At 35.7% G+C, this 27,264-nt stretch overlaps 1 protein-coding gene across 1 annotated transcript in view; it reads left to right on the forward strand.

The window, feature by feature from the left end:
- Window positions 1-210: 210 nt before the first annotated feature.
- The window catches only part of Pbp95 (proximal sequence element A Pbp95), a 66,586-nt gene continuing 39,532 nt past the window's right edge, over window positions 211-27,264 (forward strand). The window contains exons 1-6 of the mRNA XM_081768870.1: window positions 211-490; window positions 4,860-5,148; window positions 5,615-5,819; window positions 9,794-10,053; window positions 20,684-20,791; window positions 25,356-25,562. Coding sequence (XP_081624996.1) covers window positions 4,867-5,148; window positions 5,615-5,819; window positions 9,794-10,053; window positions 20,684-20,791; window positions 25,356-25,562 — 1,062 coding nt within the window. The 5' untranslated portion in view covers window positions 211-490; window positions 4,860-4,866. The remainder of the gene's footprint in view (window positions 491-4,859; window positions 5,149-5,614; window positions 5,820-9,793; window positions 10,054-20,683; window positions 20,792-25,355; window positions 25,563-27,264) is intronic.

Below are 27,264 nucleotides of genomic sequence, written 5' to 3' on the forward strand. Positions count from 1 at the left end.
ACATTACACTCTAATGATCATTATTATTCCAACATTTTTAGTTATATATTTCTCTTCTAAATTTCCCATCTTCTGTCACCTTTTCTCAAGGATCTTATAAAGTAATATCTTTGCCTTTTCTTAAATTTTGCCTTTTTCCCACAGTGCTTGTATTTTTAACATCTGTGGATCCTGTGTCTGTTGTCTGTGGAAAATTCACGGCAACCTGGCAACACTGAACGCGATTTTAGTTTTTTGCTGTACTTGCGGATTGTAAACAAAAAGAATAGTAATTATATTGTGCGTGATATGTTCACTGTACAGTGCGATGATATATTTTCTTTAAGATAATAATAATAATAATTAAGATGATATCCATATTTGCTACGTTCCAGCATTCTCTTAGTCCATCAGTATGGCTTTCAAAGGATCAGTAAATGGACATCCTTAGCTGTTTAATGCTTCAAAATATTCACTATAATTCATCATTGATAGAAACCTATTAAAAATAGTAAGTGAACTTTATTCTTGTGTATTTTTTAAAATAAAATTTGTTCAGGATTCTATAATGACAGGATATTGCATGCTTAATAGGACAAATGCCGTACTTGCATTGAAAAATGCGTGTATTTGTAGTGCGTACGATAGTTGGAAAATCACATAGAACGTTACTTTAAACAACTTATCATCTCATCCAGAAGTCGCATAAGTAATGAATGATTCTTGGATTTGTTATGTGACGAACAGCAGTTCTTAACCCTTGAAAGGGCGCAGTGTACTTGTAGATTTATTTATTAATTTATTCTAGGCCTCCGCTTCTCTTGCTTCAAATGATTCCCTAAGACGTTTTAGACTGTTACTGTCTTGACACATAAACAAATAATTGCGTACAGATTGATAATAAGAATCGAAAATGATGTTCTTTCCCGTGTGTGTATAAATACACGCCATGACGTAAGTCATTAAGAGAATAGATTTTATTACGGGGTCCAGAATTTTTTCCTAAAAATTCACACTCTTTTGATAACTATAGCCTAATTTTGGTTAGGTTATAATTACGTTCTGTTTTTCTTCATGTTTTGTATAGATCGGCAGTTGCTTCCAAGGGAGTGACTATATATTATCTTGTTTCACTATGGATCTGGAAACGAATTCAGCCAAATGCAGCAAACGCAATGTGTTGACACATCAATTACACTTACTTACCGACAACTCATTTCTCTTGTAAGTTTTCTGTTTTTTTTTTTTTATTATCTACTTTTGACCCCCTCAATTAGACTTAATAAAGGCTTCAAAAAACACAAACTAACTTACGATAGGTAGGTATTAAAACTGCGACTGCTATCTAACATTCCGGGCATGGCAATCCACATGTGGGGGAAGGGGTGTCAGTTTGGAGCAGTCGCGTCGATATGTGCATAATTGGGGATAATGAAAAAAATCTTGATATCGGATAAAATCACATAGGTTAGGAATCTAGTAATGGTTTCGCACTAGTAACTATACTTGTAAACAGAAAATATGTTTCCTGCATCGGGTAGAAATACTCAGACCCCGGTGAAAATTGATTGTTACACAGTTGTCTTTGATATGCACTTACTCTAATCCTACTATACTCTTGAAATTGTTTGACACTAGTAACATTGCACTTGCAAACACTTACAGGTTTCCTATATTGTGTAGAAATGCTCTGACAGTGGAGATTAATATTCTAGACAATCCTCTTTCAAATACACTCACTCATTTCAACGTAACATTACCGTTTTTACGACGGTCTGTTTTGCACCAGTACCAGAAAAAAATTGCCGTGCTTTTCTGGGAGCATACGTACTTTTATGAAATATGAACTACTCTTAGCAGAAAATGTACTCTTACTGGAGTAGAAAGTGTTTCTCAAGGGTGGAATTGCATTAAGGGTGCAGATTGAGAGCTAAATATGAATACAGCGTGTAGGTGTATGGCATAAAGACTACAATGCAAAAAACATGGCATGATTCAATGGAGATGCGGAACAGTGTTTCGAAATCCTGCCCAGGAGCGCAGCAAGTGGCCCGCGGATGTGGGAGGTGCGACCATACGGAGGAGGCACGTCAGCGATGGTTGGTATACGTATAAAAGAGGATAGTGGGAGGAGTCTTCTTCATACGGCATGAAGACAAATGCCTCGTGTTTGTGACAGCTTTGCGACGTCTATATTATCACTTTGTACACTGCCTTCTCATAGTACTTCAATAACATCATGTCTTCTTTGTGGAATACTTCGTGGTAAAGAGCACATTTTGTATTTATACCTTATTATAGATGTGGAAGGTAAGATCCCAATATATTTTTATCGCTTTTGCAGTCCTATTGTTGGAATCAAGCAACAAAATTTCTTCTCTTTATTTGACTAATTTATGTACTTATGCATTGGGATAGCACTAAATTTGCTTCGTCAGGAGGAAGAGACAGAATGAAAAGATCCAGTAACACAGTAGCTAAATTCAAACACCACTTAAATCAACTGTGCTACCATAGATAATGGCGCTACTACTTCTAGCCTGGTTTCGCTTGCTCAGACTTCGTTAAACTATGTAACAACTTTCTTGTGCAAGCACAGTTTGTAAGGAAATTCGACAACAGAATATAGTTTTTAATAGATTAGAAGTCTCATTTATCCAAAAAATACTATAGTTATTGTAATAGTACTACTGATTTCAACTAAATCTCTATCAAGTTGACTAAGTTTGCAGTCGCTCATTGAAAATGCGTTGCTGAGGATGAACCAAATTACAGTGAAATATGTAGTTTTTAAAAATTTCATTGCTGCTTACGTATTTTCAAGGCTGATATATGTCCCAGTTTCCTTGGGTTGTCACTGCTTTCGAATTCACTGTTCCTGTGTGCCGATAGATTCGTTCTGGATGCTCACCTGTCCCGATTTTAAGAAATAGTTCCAATTTTATTGGCCAACGCGTCGACAGGCAAGTCGTGAGAGATTGTTCGTTTTTCTGTGTGTCGTATTGTCTGTATTGAACGCTGTTAACGTTTTATGATCTCCTTCAGCGGCTGGTGAACAGATAACTAAATCACCAGCGATTTCTGAAATGTAAAGTAGCCCTCAAACATGAAATAGTTGAGTATCCCTGTTATGTACCGTATGTACTCGAATATAAACGCCCTCCTAAATATTTTATTTCAGTTTTGTCAATCAATTTATTGTGCGAATACTAGCGCCCTCTATAAGGCTACTACAGAGAATTCACGCAACTACCAAATTAACGGTTCATCACTAGCTGCAAAACCAGTGACTAATTAATAGTACCTTTCCAGATAGAGTTTGTCGGTAGCCCGATGGCAGAACTTCCTTTCTCTTTCTGCGATGAGTTTTTGTAAGTCAGAAATTTCTGCAGCAATTCCAAAATAAAAAAGAATCAAAATAATACTACCATATTTTTATTACAGCGTTACATGGCAATTATTCTGCACAGGCGCGGCAGATTTTCTGCGATCACATCGCAGATCGCGGCATGTTCTGCTATGGGGGTCGGTAGTACGACTATGTCTCTCCATTTTGAAAAATGCTATGCTTAAACTTATATTCATTGTTTTAAACTAACAAATTAAACAGTCGACAGTAGAACTTCACATTGTCGAAATTCTACATCATTATTATTGTTTAAAACATTTCAAAAGCAACCACTGGTATTTCTAATAAATGTCCAAAAATGTTATGCGATAATAAGCAACCTTAAGAATTCTAGCCCCGCAGTTTGAAGAAAGAAAAAAAAATGAGCTGCTTATATTCAAGTATGCGGTATACCTATTTTGATGTTGCTACTTACTGTTAATAGATGCTGACTACTAAGTTTAATCTAACTTACTTAAAAATTGTGGATAATGGACTATTTATATCACTGTGGGAGGATGGTAATACTGGAATCCGCGAAATCATTTCCAGAGATTGACAGCTGTAGAGATCTTTTGAAAATCGAGCCTGTACTCTATTTTGCAGGATCAGATTGGAATCTGTTTTCTCCATATCTGGTATTCCACGCCCTTATAATCCAAGACCGTATATTTTAATGAGAGTCCTTATTCCAATTTCCAAAATTAGGGCATCTGTATGTATTCTAAACATATACGCAAGTGATCGTGCTGATCTCCAATATTTTGAGTATCATGGTATACTATATATGCGAAATTTTAGAAACTTCACTGGTGGGAGTATTAATTTATAATGAAAGAGTAGTATACAAGGAAATTATTTATCCGTATGCCGTACATGAAATTAAGTAAGTAATTCAAAAAAAAAATTTTTAGGAATAATTCAAAAACTATATCAAAAGATTGCGATCCTGGCCAATAATTAGTTTTTGGTTCAGGGGCCACAAAATTTTTGAAGGGCTCTTAAATCGAGCTTTCCTATTTTCTAAGAAATAAGCACATCATACTGAGTTAGGGATAATTTAGGTTTGGCTACACTGTATGTAGTTCTCCAGATATAAGATGCACAAAAACATTTTTGGATGAAATATGTTGGATCTTTTGATCCAAAAATTTTCTAATATATTGTAAGGGCAAAACTACATAATCAATCATAATATAACAATTATAGTCCACACTGCAAGACACTTAGTGCATTTGTCTGACTTGTCTGTGAAAAGCGTGCACCTCTACGCTTGTAGTGCCGTAACCTTCAATCTTTGTCTTATCTCTGTCTCAGGCGTCAACGTTTCATGAAAAATGTAAGCATATCTTGTACTAATTAATATTTTTAAGGAAGAAGGTTCTTTACTTTATGAAGCCTGAACTAACCTGCAGGTTTAATTTGGATATGTAAGCTCATGTGAATTTGACTAATTATAATCATGCTAATGTGTGTTCTACTATTTCTTCAGGTTCAAAATGGAGAATGTTTGTCAATCGCCAACTTTATCGCAGGCCAGTAGCTCTCGTCGTCCACCTTCTTCTGTGTCGTCGCATTCAACAACATTTGCGGATGATATTAGTAGCTCTGCCAGTGGGACTTTGTCTGATGGTGATGAGCAGCTAGAAGTAGATTTATTGGAAGAAGATATTCCAGTATGTCCAGAAAATGCCTTGGCGTTAAACACTGCATGTCAAGAATTGTTAAAAGAAACTTTAGATAAGCTGGTAACAGCTCTAAAATTAAATCTGGAGAAGCAGGTATGTCCGTGGGAACAGCTTTGCTGGCCAGTTTATTTTATTTGTTATTGTTATTAAATTAAATTAAATTGTAAACGCAAGTAACATCTTGAAAATTAGAATCAAGAGCTCCCAGACGTTAATTCTTTTCCTATCATCTGACAGCTTTTTAAAGCATGGATAACAGGCAATAATTAGTCACGTGATACTAATGGAACACTTATAAAGATAGAAATGGACCAATGGAGGAGAGTAACTTATTTTTTTTTTTTTGTCTGGTGTGCTTATAATTCCTTACTAAAAGAGTAAGCTTAGCTGATACTAGTTCGTCCAGTTAAATTACGCTTTAGAAAGTTTTTTGTTGTTTGGTGAATTTTACTATTTAATAGAAAGAATCAGGAGAAAATATTTTTTTGAGAGCACCATTTTTTGGGAGAAAAAAAATTGCCATTAAATTTGAACTTAGTTGTATTATCTGTTATTATAGGCTATTGTTTCGAAGAAAATTGATGATGCGAAATATCAGCGGAAAGAAATGGGACCTCAGTGTACTAGAGGCAACTGGTATAATATGTTTGGTAGTCCTTACTTCAAAGACAGACAGTTTTACCCATGCCCACCGAATGAGGATGTGTATATAAAACAACAAAGGAAGGAACTTAGATCGGATGACGCTATTAGCTCTCGAAAATGTAAGTAAAGAATTGAATTCAATGCTTTTTTTGATATGTATTCTTTCCCATATATCGTCGCATGAGAACCAGAGGAATGTAACTCCATTTTCGTAGGTTTACAGGCGAGAGGACAAAAATATTATTTTCTTAGAAAGATTTGTTTCTAATAATATGGTAGTTTAGCTATATAACAACAGATGATCGACAAGGAGAACAGATGCTGTTACGCTCCATTTACACCAAGTGGGGCTTTCAACATTATGTCCAAACATGAAGAAAACGAAAACCGCATTCTTGGAATTACGTTTCTCTGGTTCTCATGCGACGATGTCTTCTGATATTTTCATGGGGATAATGTAACTTCCTAAACTTTACTTTGTATTGTGAAGGAAGAACCATAGAAAAGCTAGAAGTTAAGCAATGTGTAAATAAATTCTTATCCTGCACCACGAAAGTTGCTTCTATTTATGATTCCATTTTCAGATATTTCGGTCATCTCTGTAACCATGATGTGGTGCGTTTGTGATGTAAGCGGAAACTATCACTTTAATTCCGTTGAAATTGTTTTATGGAACTAGATGTAGCTGCTTATTAATCACATCAGTTTAAATCGGGATTGCTGAATATATAACTGCTTTTTCTGCATTAATATATTTACTCTAAATCACCTTTAAATACTTAACACTACATTTGTAACAATAAGCTGCATTCTATTACCTAAATCCGTACAAGAGGTTGGGTACAAATCGGTACAAAAATACTATGGAAATGTGTGTACCAAGTTTTGTATTTATAGACAGAATAGGTCATGGCACCTAATTTTTTTGTGCATGAACATATCTTTGTTATGTGTATCGAATAAACTAGGTTTGATTAGGAAGTCCCGTGGACAGGTTCATGTCCGTTCCTTATGAGCTCTGAAGTCGGGCCTGTATAGCACTGCGAAGCAGGACAAGTCTGGACATGAAACACTTCTGTCTCAACATGAACGCTGGTGTGACTGTCCAGTCATTCCGGACGTTAATAATTACTTCTTTGTAGGCGGTGTGTTTATTGTTATTAACCATTGTTGACAATGTTGAAAATTTGCCATTGTGTAAAACAAGAATGCCAACGTTCGACTTTTGAAGTAAAATTTTCCTTGTGTCACAAGGAGCACAATACTGCGTATACATGTTCATTGGTCTATGCCTCACTGCCTCAGTGCTCTTGTGTGGATTTAATTTAAGGAAGTCTTTTTCTAATTGGTAGATCAAAATAAGAGGGTGCTCCAGGTCAATTTTAAAAGTTACTGTTTAAGGCTATATACCTAGTTATATCATAAATACTGTCACAAAGTTTGGAGTGGCGCTGTAGGCATCCAGAGTGGCACAGTGCTGCCATCTGTGTATAAAGCGGAAGATGCATGTAGTTGTGTTTGACTGTTCATGACATACGTTGATATTGTACTGAGTTCTGATGGAGTGGGGCGATTAAGAAAATCATGTAGCAGTAATTGCATGACACAAGGTCGGGAAGACAGTAGGTAGCAGTCGAAGAAAGCAGTCGCAGCAAGAATTCGAAGAAATCCTGTTCGGACACAAAGTGTGATGGCTGCTGAGATGAACATCAGCAGAAATTCCATGTCTCGTGTGCTCAGGAGTGACCTACATCTACAGGCGTATAAGAGGCGGACTGGTCACTTTCTGACCCAAACATTAATGTCGCAGAGTGTCCTTAAATCAAAGAGACTGTTGCGGCGTTACGCCAACAATCTGCACAGAAAGATTCTGTGCACTGACCAAAAGGTGTTTACAATTAAGCAGGCCTACAACGCCCAAAATGACCGTGTGTATGCCACGTCATCTACTGCAGCAGCTCTAAGGGTTTAGAGGGCACATCATCCTACCTCAATTATAGTTTGGTGGGGAGTGAGCTACTCAGGCACAACCGAGCTGTATTTTTGCGAACAAGATGTTAAAACATCTGCCAAGGTGTACCAGGACACAGTGCTAACACCTATAGTGAAACCACTGTCTGCTACCATGTTCCTTGGAGAAAGGTGGACCTTCCAGCAAGATTCCGCTCCAGGCCACAAAGCGAAAACAATCCAGGACTGGCTGGCACGGAACGTACCCGACTTCATTTCTACCGCTGATTGGCCTTCTAGCAGCCCGGACCTTAACCCGTTGGTCTACAAACTTTGGGCAGTCCTTCAGGCAAAGGTTTACCATAAACGGGATCCGTCTGTCGACAATCGGAAACAATCCTTGACCCGAGCAGTGAACAATTTCCCCGTGGACGTCGTGCGTAATGCCATTGACCAGTGACTGGACAGACTTCGTGCCTGCATCAAGGCCAAGGAGGGACATTTCGAAAAATGATTCGTGCGTCAGGTGTACAACATATTAATGTAAAACATGAGCAAAATACATTGCCTTGGAGTAAATACTCTTTGTTATTCACATTCAAACTTGTGACAGTATTTATGATATAACTAGGTATATGTAGAGATATATTAGATATTAGATCGAGAATGGCTCTGGTCTGACATTATAGTCCTATAGCTCTTCCCTTGTACCTTTTCTTGTTCAACGTTAATACGTATGTTTCAAAGATTGTGCTCTGGTATATGACTTATAAGGGTCCAGATTGACTTGATTGTACTATGAATACACACCGTTGTCATTGATAAAACGTTAGATACAGTACTCTACATAGTATGTAATGTGTAGTGAAATTGAGTATCTATTGAAGTGAACATTATTACTATTTATTTATATTATTATTATTTGTCGCTTTCTATCTACAGACTGAAAGATGGTCACTATTGCATCGTTATATAAAACTATGCGGTAATTAATTTGTTCTCGAAGTTTTCTAAAATCTGATATTGACAATTATGAGTTTGCTCACTGATTATTTGTTAGTATTTCATTATGTTTATAAATGAATCTTTCCAGAATTGCGTAATTAATAAGCTAATTTTATAGAAGCTTTTTCCTAATGTAGTAAGCGTTCTTGTATTGCCCCTTTGTAGAAATTTGTGAAGAGCTAGGGTAGAAAAGGTCACTTCGGTTTCACGTTTGAGTTGCTTCCCAAGGTAGCATCGCAGCAAACCTGTAGGTTACTATAATTGTAAGTGCCGGAAAATCTCACTCTATTACGCATATCATTCTATATTAAAAGTAATTATTGTGTAAAGTCTTGTGGAAATATTACGGCCTTTATACTTCATCTGTGGCCACGTGCAGTGAATTAGTGATAGTGCTCAGACGGACAATAGTGATTCATTGTTTATTGGCATTTCTTTGAAGCACTTCACCTGTTTAAGTGTAAATAACTCAATTGGAGCCAACTTTGAAAATCAGTTTAAGACAAAATCTACTGCTTTCTAAATTGGCAACTAATGTAAAATCAATAAACAGGAAAAAAGAAGGAGACTAGCTTTGTTACCATAAAGAAAATAAATAGTACAACAATTTAACATTTTTTTCTTTCATTGAAATTTATGAATACAGTTAAATCTTGTTCGTTCCTTATAATAATAAATAAACACAGAACCAAAAGAAATCAGGTGTCCCGTACCTAAGGTAAGAACTTGTAGTAAGTAGCTGTACAATTAGTTTCTTGGAGGTTATTTTTTTCTTTCTTCTTTTGCTTTGCTTTTCTCCGTCTGATATTGCATATATATATATATTTTACTGTCTGTTGTTCTTCCTACTGTAAACGTCTAGGGCCAAGGTAGAGGGAGGCTCTTATAACCAGTGTGAGACTAGGGAGAAATCATATTATTGCAGAGCAATCTACAGCTGCATAACACTTCATAATACTTATTCCTTACCTTGTAATATGTCTCGTTGAAGATCAGCAGATTCTTATTGAAAAAGTGGAAAGAAAAATAAATAGGTTTCAGAAACAAACAAACAAATGAAAGAAAAGTATTGATTTATAAGTGTCAGTGATTGAATTGCACTGGAAATTGTTATTCATTCATCTCTCTCTCTCTAAAGGGCGCATATGTGACCAGAAAAGACTTGAAGCAGCGGTGAGGGCGAATGCTATAGAGAAACATTCGAAAGAAATTTTGCATATGAAAGAAAATATTCTGATGAAACGGAGACGAGAGTCTGATCAAAAAATGATAGAAGAGTACAATAAGCAATTGGAGATACTTGACAGGAAGGCGACTGGTATCATCGAGAAGTCACATGAGCTCCTGTCGAAAGACAGATACGCTGAGTATGATTGGATGAAGATCTCATCAGTAACCGTAAGTTTTGTTTTTTATATTGGTAGTTATAAAAGTAAAATTGCCCGTTTTTCTAGCGTCGTTTTAATAGTTTATGTAAAGTCGAATTTTCTTTCACAGAATTGTCAAGACTTAAAACGATGTGTAGTAGTGATAGGATATGTGGAAATTAAATTTGTATACACATGAACAAAAACCATCTTGCTGCTACTCGAACTACATATCTCAAAACTTTCTTCTTATATAGTGATTGGTGATGGTGGTCGAGGTGTCAGTGATATTCCAAAGCACTCGTGTCCAGATTTAATTTTGATCCCCTCGTTCGAATGAAAAATAGTCCGTTACACTTCCCTTTCTATGATTGGAGACTCTTTTTGATAAATTTCACTTAATTGGTGTGGTACTTTGTGTCTCTTAGGTGTTTCGAAAGGTCTGATTGTGGGGTGTCCTTGTATTTGGCCTCTCCAATTATTAGGCCAGTCTGCTGTGTGTATTTCCCTTTGTCATGCCAGTATGATATGATGGATCGAAAACAGTTATTTTTCAAATATCGAATTCTAATAGTGTGGAAAAGTTGCGTATTCAAATGCTAATAAAAGAAAAACTAATGAAAGAAAGTCCTGCATTTTATCTTTAGTTTGTGCAAAGGGTTTAAAGTTTGGAAAAATAATCAGAAACACCAATTATAGTTTTAACGCTTAACTTTTAAAAATTAAGTTTTTCGTCTTCTAATAGCATGAAATTACTTTATTTTAGCTGATTGATAATCGTAAAAATATTTTTAAAATCGCTGTGGTATATTTCAAGTTCGCGCATATAGTCTAAAGTTAGTGAACTGTTGTGAAAATTTGATTTGTTTTAAAGAATTCTAAACAGATGCACTTTTGTATTAAAAATATATATATACAGGGCCATTATTGTGTTACTCATTTGTTCTAGAAAGTGATCTCATATATTCAGATTTGAGATGAAAATGTTAGCTTGCAGTTTTTTGCCTATTTCTTTAAAATATTTTTGCTACAATGGCCAAAATCTCACCATGTGGAAGTGACTGCGATTCGAACTCCACCCATCCCCTACATAACCCTCCAACCATTCAACGATTGGTAAATAATGCTGTTTCACTATTTTCAGTCTGCGTCGTCTTGAAGTACTATTTCCGGTCTAATTGATGAATCAAAGATTGAAATGTTACTTTAATATATAGTCATATTTGTGATCTTCTTCGCACACTTTCCCGGCGAATTGTGTCACAAGTTTAACATAACGTTGCTCTGTTTGAGACGTAACAGGAGAAGTTTATAAATTCTAAATTCAGACATAGTTTATTTTCCACATATAATGAAATACTCTACTCAAGCTTTATATCATTGGAGGGAATAACAGCTTACATTTCATCCAGTTAATCAACTTGTAACGTACCCTTTTGGTAGCGTTACATTGTGGTATGTTGCATCATATATAGTCAATTTCTGTCCATATCTGTTCATTTGTTATTGCGTGGTTGTATGTTAATGTGTTTCTTTTTTTAAATTAGTGAATTACGCCATGTTTTGTTTGTGTAAAGGTTAATTGCTTGTGCATCGAAATGTGCAATTTGTTCCTTCGTATGAGTGAGTAGTGTGGGTGCCCGGATGGGAAGCGCCCGTGTTTCTACTCTGAATCGATACCATTTTAATATTCGTACTATTGCCACTGATATAATGTTTTAACAATCAAATATAACTTTCTTATGAACGTAAAAGTAGCATAAAGAATTAGAAAGTAATCACGTACATCATCATAGAAATGGTCTATATTATACTTGGGGGGTTCAGAAATGATTGGCACTACAATTAATTTGTTCTCACAGGAACCATTTGTTGAACAAAGGATTACAATTTATTTTAGAGGTATTCCCCGGCAATGTTTATGCACGTTTGCCACCATTCTGGAAGCTTCCTTATTTGTGTAGCAAACCATTCTTTGGGGATTTCTCTCTGCCACTGGCGGACAAATGCGTGGAGTTCATCATTCATTGTTGAACTTTTTACCTCACATGTATTCTTTCATTGCGTCGAATAAAGCATAGTCGCTAGGAGCTAGATCCGGCGAATATGGAGGATGCAACAGTACACTAAACCCAAGTACATGCATTGTGGCAATTGTCTGGCGACTGACATGTAGCCATGCATTGTCGTGTTGGAGAAGAACGCAACGGCCCCATTTTCCTTGTCGGCATTGTTGGATGCGTCGGCGGAGTCTATGCAGTGAACTGCAGTAGCTCTCACTGTCGATGGACGTATTGGGAGGGAGACATTCCACCAGCAGTATCCCTTCCTGATCCCAGAAAACGGTCGCCATTTGTTTTTGCACGAATAGTTCCATCCGTGCCTTCTTGGGACGAGGGCTTCCAGTGTGCCTCCATTCCATGGACTGGCATTTCTTTTCTGGAGTCTCGTAGAGGAACCAAGTTTCGTCGACAGTGACCAGACGCTCAAAGAACTCGGTCGGATTTTTACTGTACTGTTGCATCAACTGCTGGCAAATCTCTACACTCTTTTGTTTCTGTGCAACGGAGAAGTCATGAGGCACCCATTGTGCACACACCTTGTGCAGCTTCAAATCCTCATGAATGATAGTGTAGAGGGAACCCCTGATAGACCTGTTTCTTTCTCTAGTTCATCAGACGTGATTCTCCTGTGCTCCATTATCAAATCATTCACTCCCGCGACATTGCATGGTCTGCGTGCAGTTGCAGGACGCCCAGTGCTTTTGTTTTTTGCAGGACTGTCTTTGCCTTTTTTGAATTCGGATACCCAACGAAACACGGATCTGTGACTTGGTGCTGTGTCCCCACATACGGCTAATAATCTGTTGTGGGTGTCTGAAGTATTCACTCCTTCCCTCCAGAGAAACCACAATGTCCACCGTTGCCCATGTGTGTCTGCTTCTATGCTGTCTTTTCGCTGTCCACCAGCGTCCTGGCAAGTTGGAACAACTGCTGCTACAATGTGCTACCTACGCAAAGAAACAAAGCCATTTAGTGGGGTTTGATAGTACTATAGTCTATCTTAATGCATACATCAACAAACATTTCAAACTGGTACTTGGCACCAGTTATAGGGGGGAGTGCCAATCATTATTGAACGAACTAAATATTATACGTACCCAATACGTATTTTAATTAATTGTTATTTGGTCATGAATATTCGAGTGTGGTAAATTGAACTATTAAACACTTACTGTGTATACTTCTATCTTGAATATTATTTATGCTGTAACACGATTACTCTTAAGTTTGGTTCGTTTGTTTTTCGATTTTCTTCTATTACCTGAAGTGACGCTTTCTTTTTCATATAAAGTTCTAAATCCGGAAATTTATAATTTATAAAGTGCTCTATTCGCCACTATAAATGGTTAGGAAATTTTAACAATGAAAACTAGGTATATCCGTAAATTTATTTCACAAAATTATATTTATTTATAGAATGTGGGTACGTATGTATTTTGATTTGGAATACCGGAAGTAAGTTTTATTTTAGAAGAAGAAGAAGTAGTTTAAAGCATACCAAACAGGGATAGGAGCTGGTGATAATTTAGAAATTATTTAAATGGCAAATTGCCCGAGATTTTAGGACAAACAGTGTAAATATTTACTATTCGGACAAAACTAATTTTTAGATATTTACCAAGCTCCAGAAAAATTATAGTATCAACATTTTTGATAATCCCTGTGTGCAATATTAGCTCCGCCGTTCCATGGCCGGGACCGAATGCAAGAGTTTGTCGCCTGCAGAGCGGATGTTCACCTAGCATGAAATGAAAACATGTGCACCGTTGGGGCAGAATCTTGGAGTTGGATTTTAAGTAACCTCATTATCAAGGTAATGTGTTTTTGATTTTAAACCTTCATCAGGCAGATAAGCTCGATATCCAAGATGGCGTCACATAATTGCATCGTGGATCCCGCCTCATAAGTTTGAGCAACTTATTAAAGTGAACGAGTATTTCAGTGGTAGACTGTCAAAATAGATTATCAGTGTGTATATATAAAGTCTTCCTTTAAAATGTGTGGGGTCGTAATGAGAATGATGAGCTAAATTTTGTTAGGGTCACACATCAAGAACGTTCCATGCTGTCTTTCCATTGAGCACACACTGAAACTTAAAATTTTCCGCAGTGTAGATATATTTTTTTTTACCGGTAACAATTAAGCTTCTTTTGATTAGTGTACTGCTCAGATGTATTTATTTATTTATTTATTTCCCTGTTTACCAATACAAATGTAAATAAAGATATTAACTAGTTCAGGGAATATAGCATGCATAAGACTTTGCTCGCCTTTCGAAAGTTGTTTTATTAAATCGTGTTGCAGTTGATCTGATATCATTACTTTAAATCTATCATAAATATTGAGGAAAAAGCTGATACCTGCTCGTGATATTGCATTAACCTCATTTGCAAGAGCTCTTTTGACTATGTCAGCTTGTTGTCCTTGGAACTAACCGTGATGAATAGAACTACTTGATTGTAGTTCTATATATATATATATATATATATATATATATATATATATATTTATTCATTCTTTCTTTCTTCTGTTCGTTCATTGTCCACCTAGATTTGTAATTGTGCGTTCTCTCTGCATGGGATAGTATGCTGTCATGAAGTATGTTAGCAATCATTATGTTCGTCTCATATTCACGTCCATTTGTATATATTTCATGGTTCATCATCGTATGCACAGTAGTAGTAGTAGTTATTTAAATAAAGATGATGCTATCTTGACAGTTTATGAAGCTCTATTGAAAGAGGCATGATGTTCTGTAGCTAATAGCAATCATAATAATAATAAATAATAATAATATAATGATATGGAAATAATGGTAAAATATTTAGTATCATGACAGCCATAATGCAGAAGGGTGAAAAAGGGAGGACAAAACTGATGAATTGTTATTAAGTGTAAATATTCGATATATCAGTGAACGTACGTTTCTTCAGATACTTAGGGAAAACATAGTCAGTTGAAATAATGGAACTGATGATATGAACATTGGTGATATTTATTCAATTCTGTTTATTGAGTGAAGAAGTACATTGAGAACTCAGTAATAATTTAAGTACGTATATTTCAGATATGTAACAAATTTTAAATTCTAATAATTAATACTGTATATTTTTTTCTTTCTTATGTTAACGAAACTTCACGGCGAACATTGTACTTTATTCTTACCTGAAATATTAATAAGCAATAAAAGAGTTTGACCTGTATTATTCAAATAATATATTATATATAAATCACTCATAAACAGGCTAAAATCCGCGGAATCCGAAGTAACCAAGTATTATACAGGGAGTTCTTTGCTGGGATATTGCCTTAACAAAAACCTGGATATCTATGGTATTCTGGGGATACAAAAATTTAGGTAATTGAGATAACAGTATGGATTGTTGAAGTTGTATAAGTATTGAGATGAAACTGAAATGAGTGATATTAAAAAGGGAATAACCGTTGCGCTAAGAAGGAAATCCATTTCTATGGATACGAAATCTATTCTACAGTTTTGAAATTAGAGACTAGTACAAACTCAGTGTAGTTCTTGATATCAAAAGGTATTAAGGGAGGCATAATAGTTCTAAGGAATCTCCCTTTCGAATGTGTTGTCTACTAACTACTATAATCATCAACATGTCATGAATACAGGAAACGCGTTTTTGTAACTAGACTGATGGGTCCCGTCATTCCTGAAGGCTGACGTGTGTACGGGGTTTTACAATTGTTTATTTCTCAAATGAGTCCTACAAATGAACTGAAGATACTGGTCATATTAAATATGTATACTATTGCCTGATTCGATATTAACTCTTCAAGCTAGGAACCCGAGCACTTCCTCCCAAAATGCAGAGTAATAAAAAATTCAGCATTCCTCTGCCATGTATGTAAATCTTACCAATATGGTCTTATTGCAATGCTTCCAGTGGCGTGGAGAAGTAGGGACTTATATGAGGGGTAAAGAGGTACCAGTGAGTGGAATACGGTAGAAAGAACGTCTTTATAATATCTTGCAAATAATAAAGTATTTGCTGAACAGCATTAAAGAAATCGTCGTTCCAGCGATTAAGACAACGCGTTCTCTCATCCTTAGAACATACTAGCATATATTACGCGCTTCGCTGGGTTGAAATAAATAATTTAAATGCACACTGGTATGCGATCATTTTAATGTGTCATTCCTCCTCATCCCCGAAGTGTCGGGGCTGAAAATGGATTTAAACAGCATCAGAAGTGTCACTGTTCATCTCGGTGACCGCAAGAACTATAGATTCAACACTAATATCGGTCATTATTGACCATTTATATATATATCCCCCTCCCCATGTTGCGGGCCATGGCATCGGAAATGTCACCGTTCATCTCAGCGACCCCAGAAAATGGATTCGGCACTAATATTGGTCATTTTCGATTATTTTTAAATATCTCTTCCCCCCTCCCCCAAGTTGCGGGTTTGAATTTGGATTAAAACGGGATCGAAAGTATCACTGTTCATCTAAGGGACCCAGAAAACTATACATTCGACACTGACAGTGGCCATTTTGATCATTTTTATACATTTCTTTCTCCCCCTCCCCCAAGTGCCGGGGCTGATTTTGGATTTAAACCAGATAGGAAAGATCACTGTTCACCTGAATGATCCCGAAAGCTATGGGTTAGACACTAATTGGTCGTTTTCGATCATTATTATATATAGAGCTCCCCCTCCCCTTCCTTCGTGCTGCGGCACACGGCATCAGAATTGTCACTGTTAATCTCAGCTACTCCTAAAGCTATGGATCCGACACTAATATTAGTCATTTTACATCATTTTTAAATATTTCCTCCTCCTCTACGTTGTACCTTCCCCCTCCCCAACTATCAGGGCTGAAGTTGGATTGAAACAGTATCAGAAGTGTCACTGTTTCTCTCATTAACCCCGAAAACTATGGATTCAACACTAATATCGGTTATTTTTGATCATTTTTAAATTTCTCACCCCCTCCCCTACGTTGCATCGGCAAAGTAAATAGCCTAAAGTAATCCCTGCCCCTAAACTCATGTATGTTGAAAATTTGATTGATATTGGTCGGGTGGTTCAAGAGTGATGAAGTCACAAAGGCAGTCATTTTTTTTTTTACATATATCTCCCCCTCCCTCTCCCCTACGTTGGCTCGTCAAAATGAAACGATAAAAAAACACCCAAGGCCCGCCCCTCATATATGTTGAGAATTTGATCGAGATTGGTTGAGTGGCTCAAAAGTTATTAGGTTTTATTAGTTTTTTATTTTTACGTCCCCCTCCCCTAGGATCTACTGTTAAAGCGACTATATTTGTAACTTAATAACTCTTGAACTATCGGACCGAACTCAATCTAATTTTCAAGATACATGAGGTTTGGATCTGGAAACATTTTTGTAATTTCACTTTAAGTCTTATATAAATTGATTTTTATATATCTCCCCCTTCTTCTCCTCCCCTAAGTTGCTCCATCAAATTTAAGTCATAAAAACGATCCCAGGCCTGAACCGCTTCTATGTTAAAAATTTGATCAAGATCGATCGGGTGGTTCAGGAGTTAAGTTTTATTTATTTTTATACCCCCTCCCCTCCCCTCCCCCAACCCTCATACCATCAAGTTCTACCATCAAAGTGAATAGCCTAAAACCAGCCCAGCCTCAAACCTCATCCATGTTACAAATTTGATCGAGATCGGTCGGGCGGTTCAGCATATTTAGAGTCAAACATAGTGTTTTTCAATTTTATATAGACTAGCTGAACCAGCGCTCTCTACACAGCGCATCATTTACATATGAGCATGAATCTCCTTGTTATTCCCCACATCGTACATGTCCCTTTGCAGACAAAAGTGAAAGACATCTTGATAAAAATCGGTAAGAGATGCCATAAAGGAGAGATTTTTTTCGATTACTTTTTCAATATCTCGTACCATTTGCAAGATTTGAGCGTACTTCCGGTTGGAGTTTTTAATTCATGTATGATCAGTGTTTTCTTTCTTCTTGCATGCAGTATGTAATAAGCAAATACATTACATATACAATTAATTATAATGTCAGTGATATATGGTGTTCATTGGCCAGACACTCCAAACAATAAAGATTCTACTTAGACTGAAGAAATGCTTATCCTTAGTTTTTCATTATCATTTGGCCATGAAACAAACGTCTGAGAGGTATGCAATCCATGTATAAAATTTAAAGTAAACATATTTTAAAAGATTTGTCTTTGTTAAACATGAAATCATAAATACCCGTAAATCAAAGGTTTGAAATCAAAAGTTAGAGGTTGGAGCTCAGGCGCTTTTATTGCTATTGTAGTTTTAATAGATAGATTGGCGATAATAATGGCTGGGAGACAATACATACGAGAATTGGATTACAGGAAAGTAATGAAAGCAAGTCATCAACAGAAAAAGGGAAAATATGTTAAAACGTTTATGTCTCGCTGAACATATTTTGATGCCAAGGGCTACATGAATTTTTGCATGAAAATTCATTTTATCAATTATGTGCAAATTCTCATTGCTTATCGTTAATTAACCTAAAACACACCTGCTGCAGTAATTTTACGACAACAGTGTTGCCAGGGGCCGCGTTTCTGTCAAAAACACCCATTTTACGGATTTGCATTAAATAGCCTTTTTATATGGCAACACTTCATCAACCTTGTCACATTTTCGCACCAATGGATAAATGTTGATGCATGCTGTACATATACAAAAGAATTCACCCACATGAAATCAGTTTCCTGCAACTGAATATTGATTTTCTTCATTTTGCACATTTTTTATTTTACACTTACGGTAATTTCTTTCGTTACTGAACAAAAATGTTACAAGTTCCAGCATTGGTCATGATCTGAAAAATATCTACATAGAACATGCTTACATTTATTTCAAGTCTCACATCTTTATCATTCTTAGATCAAAAGATATACGCAATCAAACTTTGGGTTGCGCAACTTTACGGACACACTATATTAACGAATAGAGGAAACAACTAATTTTTAACACATCAGTTCCCCTATAGGTGCGAATTCAGTGATACACAAAGAGCGAAAAAGTGCATGACGGGTCCGGGACCTGAATCTAGGATCTTTGGCATACCGTGGTAATGCATTAACCCCTGCGCTACCCAGTCGCTCCCTGAACAGCCATACATTCTCCCACGACTGAAGGAACACCGATTTCAAGAGTTGGAGGGCGTATGGCTGCTCTGTAATGTTCGTTGGTGTTATAGTTTTCTTCACAATCTTCGGAACACTTGACCTATCAGAATGAGACTCAACACAGTCGATAGTACTCAAACCTTTATATTCACTTGTAGGCGAATTTCTTAGGGGACACGCAAGTATTCAAATTTCTTAGAGGATACCTTCATTTCCCCGAAACAATTCAATTTTTACTTTTTTCTGTTGGAATTGCTCGACTTGTGAGGATATGACTTCGATCATTGGTTAATATACGGTACTCAATCCACTTGAAATTAAGCGACCATTCTTTTTTCTTCATTATAAAGGGAGGGGAACTTATAGTGTACCAACAAAGGTGTTCAGCTTTTAGTTTTTCTCGCAGTATTTTTTCCCGAACTCCTAGGCATTAACCCATGGAGTCGAGTACCTTAGATCTCAATGTTCTAGTAGTTCGAAAATCTTCATTTAACCTTATAAATTACTTATAATTATTTTACCGTCAGAATGACGAAAATCTGTTCTTTCCATGTGTCTTGGATCTGTGTTTATTGTTTTGGTGCTGCCGGGAAGTTTGTTAGTGTTCATTTTTATTATTATTTATTTAGGCTCTGTCTTATCGTATAGTTTGTATAGCTGCGCTTACAAGTGATTTTGTCTTCGTCTTTATTACCTTGTTGATGCGTACGCTAGTTCTCTGTGGCGTTAAAATCTGTTTTTGCGTAAATTCTGTTGCATCTTTATTGAAAAATATCGTGTCTTCAGCCATTCCTGGATAAATAGGGCCATGAAGAATCTGAGCAATCGTTCTGTTTGAGGTCTAAGCTCAAAACTAAACTTTATCAACTTTTATTGTAGTCACGCATCATGTATGATGTATGTTCCTGATACATGCCGATTGAAACTTAATATGAGTCAAGGGTTAATAGAATCGAAAGGGGAATAGAAAAATGTGTTGACCATACAAGGCAATGTTCTTGGTGAAAACCTGTATATTAAAAAAATTAAGAATTAGTACAAAGACAAGTTTTGGTGGTTTAAGGCATACTACGTATAAACAGTTTCAAGTAAAAAGTTGTTGATAGGATTACATCCTTTAAACTAACATTCGTTTTCGCATTTGTGTAATAATGTTCTAACCATTTGTTTAAGGTATATTGTTTTTTAACAACATTTTTATTAGGATATTTAACTAAAATTTCTCTTTCTTGAATCAGTAAGGTACCGAAGGCTGTGTATTACTTTAAAATTTTACATTAATTTCGTGTGTTTCACTGAATTGTATCAAAAAACAAGTTTAGATGAATTGTATCATCTAAACTTGTATTATTGATTTATCCAATTCCTTATTCGATAAGTAAAGCTTAAAGTAAAGTATCAAACTTTTTAACATTTAAAATGATTTGAACATTTTCTTTTTTATTAGTTTGAGGGCACTCGTACACCAGAAGAATGTAGACTGATATGGATTAATTATCTTCATCCATCAATTAACAGAAAGCGGTGGACTCAGGAGGAGGATGAAAAGTTAAAGGTAATAATTGTTGCTGCCTAACATTACATTTTAAAGTGCAACTACAGCTAAAATGAGTTGTTGTAATTATGAAATCGTGTGTGTTTTAAGATTTGTTACTAAACTCACGAAAACAGACTATCAGTCTTTGTTTTTAGTCCACACTGAGATTCTACATTAGGTTTCTAATGGGAGATAAGAAAAATCAACATTGGCAGGAATTTGCGTGATAGATAGAGGAAAATTTGTGCTTTCGATTCTTGAAAGCTAGGAATATTCAAATTATCGAAAACTTCAGAAGGTATTTAGTATTTCTGAAAGTTGAGATGTGTTGATGAAATGTTTTTCACTTCGTTACAGGGTTACAGAAACCTTTATTATTATTATTATTATTATTATTATTATTATTATTATTATTATTATTATTATTATTATTATTATTATTATTATTATTATTATTTGTAAGCACACACACACACACACACACACAGAGAGAGAGAGAGAGAGAGAGAGAGAGAGAGAGAGAGAGTGAGTGAGTGTGTGTGTGTGTGAGAGAGAGAGTGAGTGAGTGAGTGAGTCAGTGAGCAAGTGAGTAAATTAATTAATTAAATTTAAATTAATTTATTGGATTACTTGTGAAAGGAAAGATGATATATTGATTGTCACTTCTCTGAAACCAGTTAAAATACAAAAAGTAATTCTACAGTGTTCCATCGAAAATACATTTAGCCATTGCCGACGAAAGGCTAAAATAATAAGACTGAAGTTGTGTTTGAGATCCTATTAATAATAAGAGAACCTCATAGGGTTATTTTATATAGATATTATTTACCAATCATTGTCTGCTTATATTTCGTTTCTTTAACTACTTTAGATAACATCGCTTGATGCTTCTTTGAATAAAAGCTGTAGCTTTATATTTCAGTGTTCTTCGTACTGAAAAGAATGTACACCAAAATGCCTCACTTGTCAGACAATTATTATAAGTAACTGCTTTCAAATTAAACCAAATATAAATATAGTGTAGTGAAACCTTGAATAATCGGACCATTTGTAATCGGAAATAATCCAGGAAAATAGGAGAAATATTGTAATATAGTTTATGTATATTCTGTAGTATTTTTTACAACTAAATTTTAAATGTGTGTAAGGTATTATTTAAAGTACTTTTATGGTGGCGATTACGAGCTACACAACACAACATCTATACAAGGGGGTTATTGTCCCTAATATAGAAGGAAATTAATTTTTCCACAAATTCGTCCATTACAGAAATGTGCTTCGTCCACCTATGTTCTAGAGTTGTTACACCTTGTAAAAAGAAAGATGTAACTATTGCATGCTTGGCTGTTTACCTTTAGGTTTAAAGCGGTGTGCCCATGCCTTATCAACGGTTACATATCTGGGAATAAAGTTCTCATGATTTCGTTTGAACAGGACTAAGTTGGTCCCAGATGCATGCACCCTATCGCGCTTTTGATCCACAGTTAACCCTAAGATTTCGTGCTAAATTCTTTTGTTTGGCTTGAATATGTTGACTGTACCCATGTTCTAACTTAATTTTGCACAGTTATTCTTCTGTCATTCATTATCAGATCATGTACAACATTAATGTTCACTAGCGTACACACTGTTGTTCGGGGGCTATCGCTACTTGCATGTTCATAGCTTTGCCTACCATAACGGAATACACATGACATTTTTTTTAAATCACGTGGTAGAAGGGAGTACTGTCACGCAACTACATAATTACTAACCGTACCATACCAGCCACTAACCGTAATCAATCATACCACCGTGCATCTCTATCGATGTTCTCCCTTTCATCCGGAAGTATTTGATCACGGCACACAGTTGTTTTCTCCATTTTAACAATCTGGATGCATTTGCTGCCTGGAAAACAACAGAGAACGCAACCAGCATCAATATTTCCTTGTACTTTGGCACACGCACACACTTCTAAAACTTTCAATTGTAGCTTGTTACAAGCACAATATTTTTGTTCAACTCTTTCTATATCAAGGACAATAATTGTTGAGCATTTCTCGTATATCTGTCACCACCTTAAGATATGCTGTTATGCTTTGCTACTTGGGTCTAAATAATTTTTTTCCCCTAGGAGGATCTATTACAATGTACATTATAATTTAATGAATTTAAAAGTAATTAAAATTGGCATAATTGTTATGTATTGCAAGAATTAAAATTAGATAAACCGAAAATTTGGGTAAATAAGGCTTCATTGTAGATCTATTCACTTTACACGAGGTTTAGGTACGCAGTAACATATTTTTTTCTAACAGGAAGTCCTAGATTCTCATTGTATTGTCGTTCTTCAGTTTTTTTCTGGTTTTCCGTGAATTTCACACTCAAATGCTAAAAATACCACTAAAATAGAAATCCTTACCAGACTTTCTTCTGAAAACTTGTTAGGTTTTCTCTTTTAATATTCTAATGCAGAATAGAATTATACGGCTTTTTTTTTTTTTTTTTTTTTTTTTTTAATTTTTATTAATAAATAAATGAGTTTGAACTAGAAAAATAAATCACTGAACAAAGCAACGTTTATTTTAAAATAATAACTGTGTGACAGTTTTGCCAACTAACTGAACATATTGGCTTCATCAGACATTGTAGAAACAAGAGAGAGTTGCATCTAAATATAACAGGATGGTTCTGAACGCTGATTGACTGATCAAAAGGGATTTATCAAATCATAGCAAAAGTTGAGAAAAATGCACAGATCCTTTTCCTTTCTTGGTCCGGTGGAAAACTACGCTACAAATTAAGTCTTTCCAATAACTTGCCCCACTGTTTGTCAATTTTAAGTCCTACATTCCAATTCATAACACAGCTTTTCTCTTTTTCAAGGAATCTGGCTTTCAACAGCTTTCCATTTTCCAGTTCCAATTCATAACACAGCTTTCTACTTTCTTGTTGACGTCCTTTGTTTCCATGCTAACACTTCAGTCTCGCATCAATCAATATTATGTCCGTGTCCCTCACATGTTTGAAAATGGCATTTCTTTCTATTTCTATTCTTACATCATCATTGTGTTTTAACCATTCTTTTAGTTTTTTTTTTTTTTTTTTTTCGTGTCACCAATATAGCACCTATTACAATCACTGCATTTTATCTTGTAAACCACCCTTCTTCTTTCCATCAACTCTTTTCATCTTTCCTCTTCCCCTTCTGTTTTCTTCTTCCTCGTGCATAACACATCCAATAGTCTCTTACTTCCTTTTCTGTACATATAAACGTTCCGTATTCTCTTTAGCGTTCTCAATTATTAATTCCGTGTCTTCCACCGTACTTTCTATTCCCCACCATGTCTTCTTTTCTTTCTCCATCTTCTTTCTTATTTTCCTTCTTTTTCTGATCCTTTCCATCTTTAGCTTCCTCTTATCATATCCGTTGGTTTCCAATTGCTTATGAAATTTCTCTGTATCTAATGCCTTCCTTGTGTCACTACCAATCCACATGATCCTCTCTTCCATATTTTCTATGAAGTTTCTCTTTGTTGATCGTTCAACATCGCTCCTTTAAGATCGAAGTTCCCTGATGGATACTTCGGGAACCATTCTGTGATCAGCAATTCTTCCTTCCTGCTTATTTTCATATCTAGAAACACAGTGACCCCTTTTCCTTCTACTTCAATTCGAGTTGTATGCCCTTCTCGTGATCCTTATTTCTTTCATAAATTTGTTAAGTTGCCTCTGAAACAATCATCGACATACCTGTTGAAAAACATAAGCTTGTCCCCTCGTTTCCCGTTAGCTTTCTTTTCCCATCTGTTCATCACTATCTCCGCCAATATAGGACTCATCCTTGACCCTATGCTCAGTACCTCCTTTACCCTCGTTTCTCTCCTATAATGGAGAAACTGTTCTTCCATATGATCTATAGTCTTCAATGCTTCTTTAAATTTTTATGCACTCAAAGCATGTATTTTCTTTTCTCCTATTTCCTCTTCCACTGCTTTCAATATGTTTCACGCTCTGGTACATTGCCTTCACATCAATGCTAAACAACAACGTTCTATCCTTTATACATCCCTGTTATTTAATCTGCCCTTAAGCTCCTTAGAATTTTTAACACTATAGCTCTCCTGCTTTCTCCTTAACACTTCAGTTATTGGAAAGTTATTTGAAAGACTTAATTTGTAGTTTAATTTTCCACCGGACCATTTAGGGAAATGGATCAGTGGCGTTTAGTTTAATTTTTCTGAACTTTTGTTATGATCGGCTGAATCCGTTTTGATCAGCCAGTCAGCGTTCAGAACTATTTTCCGGGATCCTGTTATATTTAGATGACACTATTTCTTGTTTTTACAATGTCTGATGAGGCTAATATGTCCAGTTAGGTGGCAAAACTGTCATACAGTTATTATTTTAAAATAAACGTTGGTTTGTTCAGTTAGTTATTAAATAAATGAGATTTAACGTAAAATTTCAGACCTTGAAAATAATAATAATAAACTACTATTTTTCCCACCTTAAGTCGATTATATTTATTGTGTTTAAAATACGAAGGGTGAAAAACATACAATATCTGAGTGGGGTATATTGAATATTTCGTTGACAGGAATTAGCAGACAAGCATAATGAACGCGACTGGGACACGATAGCAAGTGAGTTGGGCACAGGACGAATCGCCTTCCAGTGTTTCACCAGGTATCAATCATCTCTAAATCCTGCCATGAGAAAGAGTAAGTGGACGGAGGAAGAAGATAGGCTGCTCACAGAAATAATCAAGAGATGCCGAATAGGCACCTACATTCCATGGGGAAAGGTAGGTCCTTATATTATTTAGATTTTCAATTTTCGTATTGTCTGTAGTATATAATAAACTTAATTCCTTAATATATAATAGTGAGAACATCACACACACATTTTAAACGGAAAAAATATTTCGTTTAAATGCTTTATCAAATGAGGATCGAAGGAAGTAGGGAAAAAATAGAATAACAAATAAAATATCAGGCTTTTAGTTGAGCGCCATGTTTGACGGGAAATAGTGTTACTAGGTTGAAAGTTTAATGGGAAAAATAAAACTAATGGCACAGATGAGTGTGTAAGGATGCAGGAGGAGGAAGGAATACAATATTACTTCAATATGAGGAAAATATTCTGCAAGATTGTGAGTGTTGGGTGGAAAAAAAAAGAGAAGAGACATATTTCATGTAGTTAAACAATATTATATGGGTGAGTGTGCATTAGCATTCACAATTTTCGAGAAAATTGTCGCAAAGGGATTTTTCTTGTAAATTTAAAAAATAACGCTGTACGATAACTATACCATCTGTTAAGAGAAGACTGATATTAATTATGACGATCAAGGTTTTCATTATGACACGAGCACTGTCACCACGGCATGGCACGTCTTCAGATTGCGGATTGAGATATAGGGATTAGCTGCGAATATATTAAATTAGCAGTCACAAAAAGACGACAGTGAGTGGTCCTCCAGCTTGGGGATTTGGCGTGAGGCCATCTCCCATCCCATCATACCTAGGTATATACTCCCTAACTCTGCCTCCCATCATATATACTGCCAATGAACCAGAAACATTAACACTTACAAGAGCGGCAGTTGTCCGGAATGACCATCAGGCTTTTTGCAGCTTCACTATACGGCCACAGTACTTAATTGTACGATAGGGATTCGCTGGTGTCTTCTTGGTAGTGCAGACACAGACAACGGATTCACACCACAGCTACATTCGTGTTGTCCGATCTTTAGGGACAGGAGTTTTTCGCAATTTGAAATTAAACATTTCGCATTTGAAATTAAAAATTTCGTATTTTGTTGCATTTTGAGATATAAGATTTCTCATTTTGACGCTAAGTAAATTATTTTACAAGGTCTAATATAAATTATAAGAACTATAATCTAGGCCCAATATAAGTAATAAACAATAGGACAGTGAAGTTACTTTTTATACAGTAATTAACAACAAATTACTTCTTTCTTCTTTTACAAGTCCAAAAATTTAAAATACACTAGCACAGTATCTTCACGATTGCCATCTCAAAAACACCATACAGCTTTACACCAAAAACACATACACATTAAAATAAAAAAAATAAACAAAAAAAAGCAGTATCTTGTATATCTCGACTGCAAATTATTATTCTGATTAAAAGCGTAGCATGTTGCACGTTTCCTCATTTTCTTCTTTCATTTCTAGCCTTCTGTCACTGTTTATCAAACTGTATTTCGAAAAAGGAAAAAAAAAATCTCAATCAGTATTCGTTATTGGAAATCATATTGCAGAGAGGCACAAGTTACTGAAATTTAAATCTTCCTCCCCTTTGGTTCTATGGGCAAGTAAAATATCCATCACATTGACACTGCCATCTTGACTTTGCATCACAACTCCCTTCAAACTCTTACGGAAATCAGCATACATTGCAGTTTTCTTTGAAAATTCTTATAGATGAACAAAAAGCTTGCATAAACACTTTATATCAGGATTTGAGAGGAACCTAAC

Source organism: Thermobia domestica, chromosome 8, assembly GCF_964235325.1.
Source record: "Thermobia domestica chromosome 8, izTheDome1.hap1.1, whole genome shotgun sequence".
NCBI classification, from domain to species: Eukaryota; Metazoa; Arthropoda; class Insecta; order Zygentoma; family Lepismatidae; genus Thermobia; species Thermobia domestica.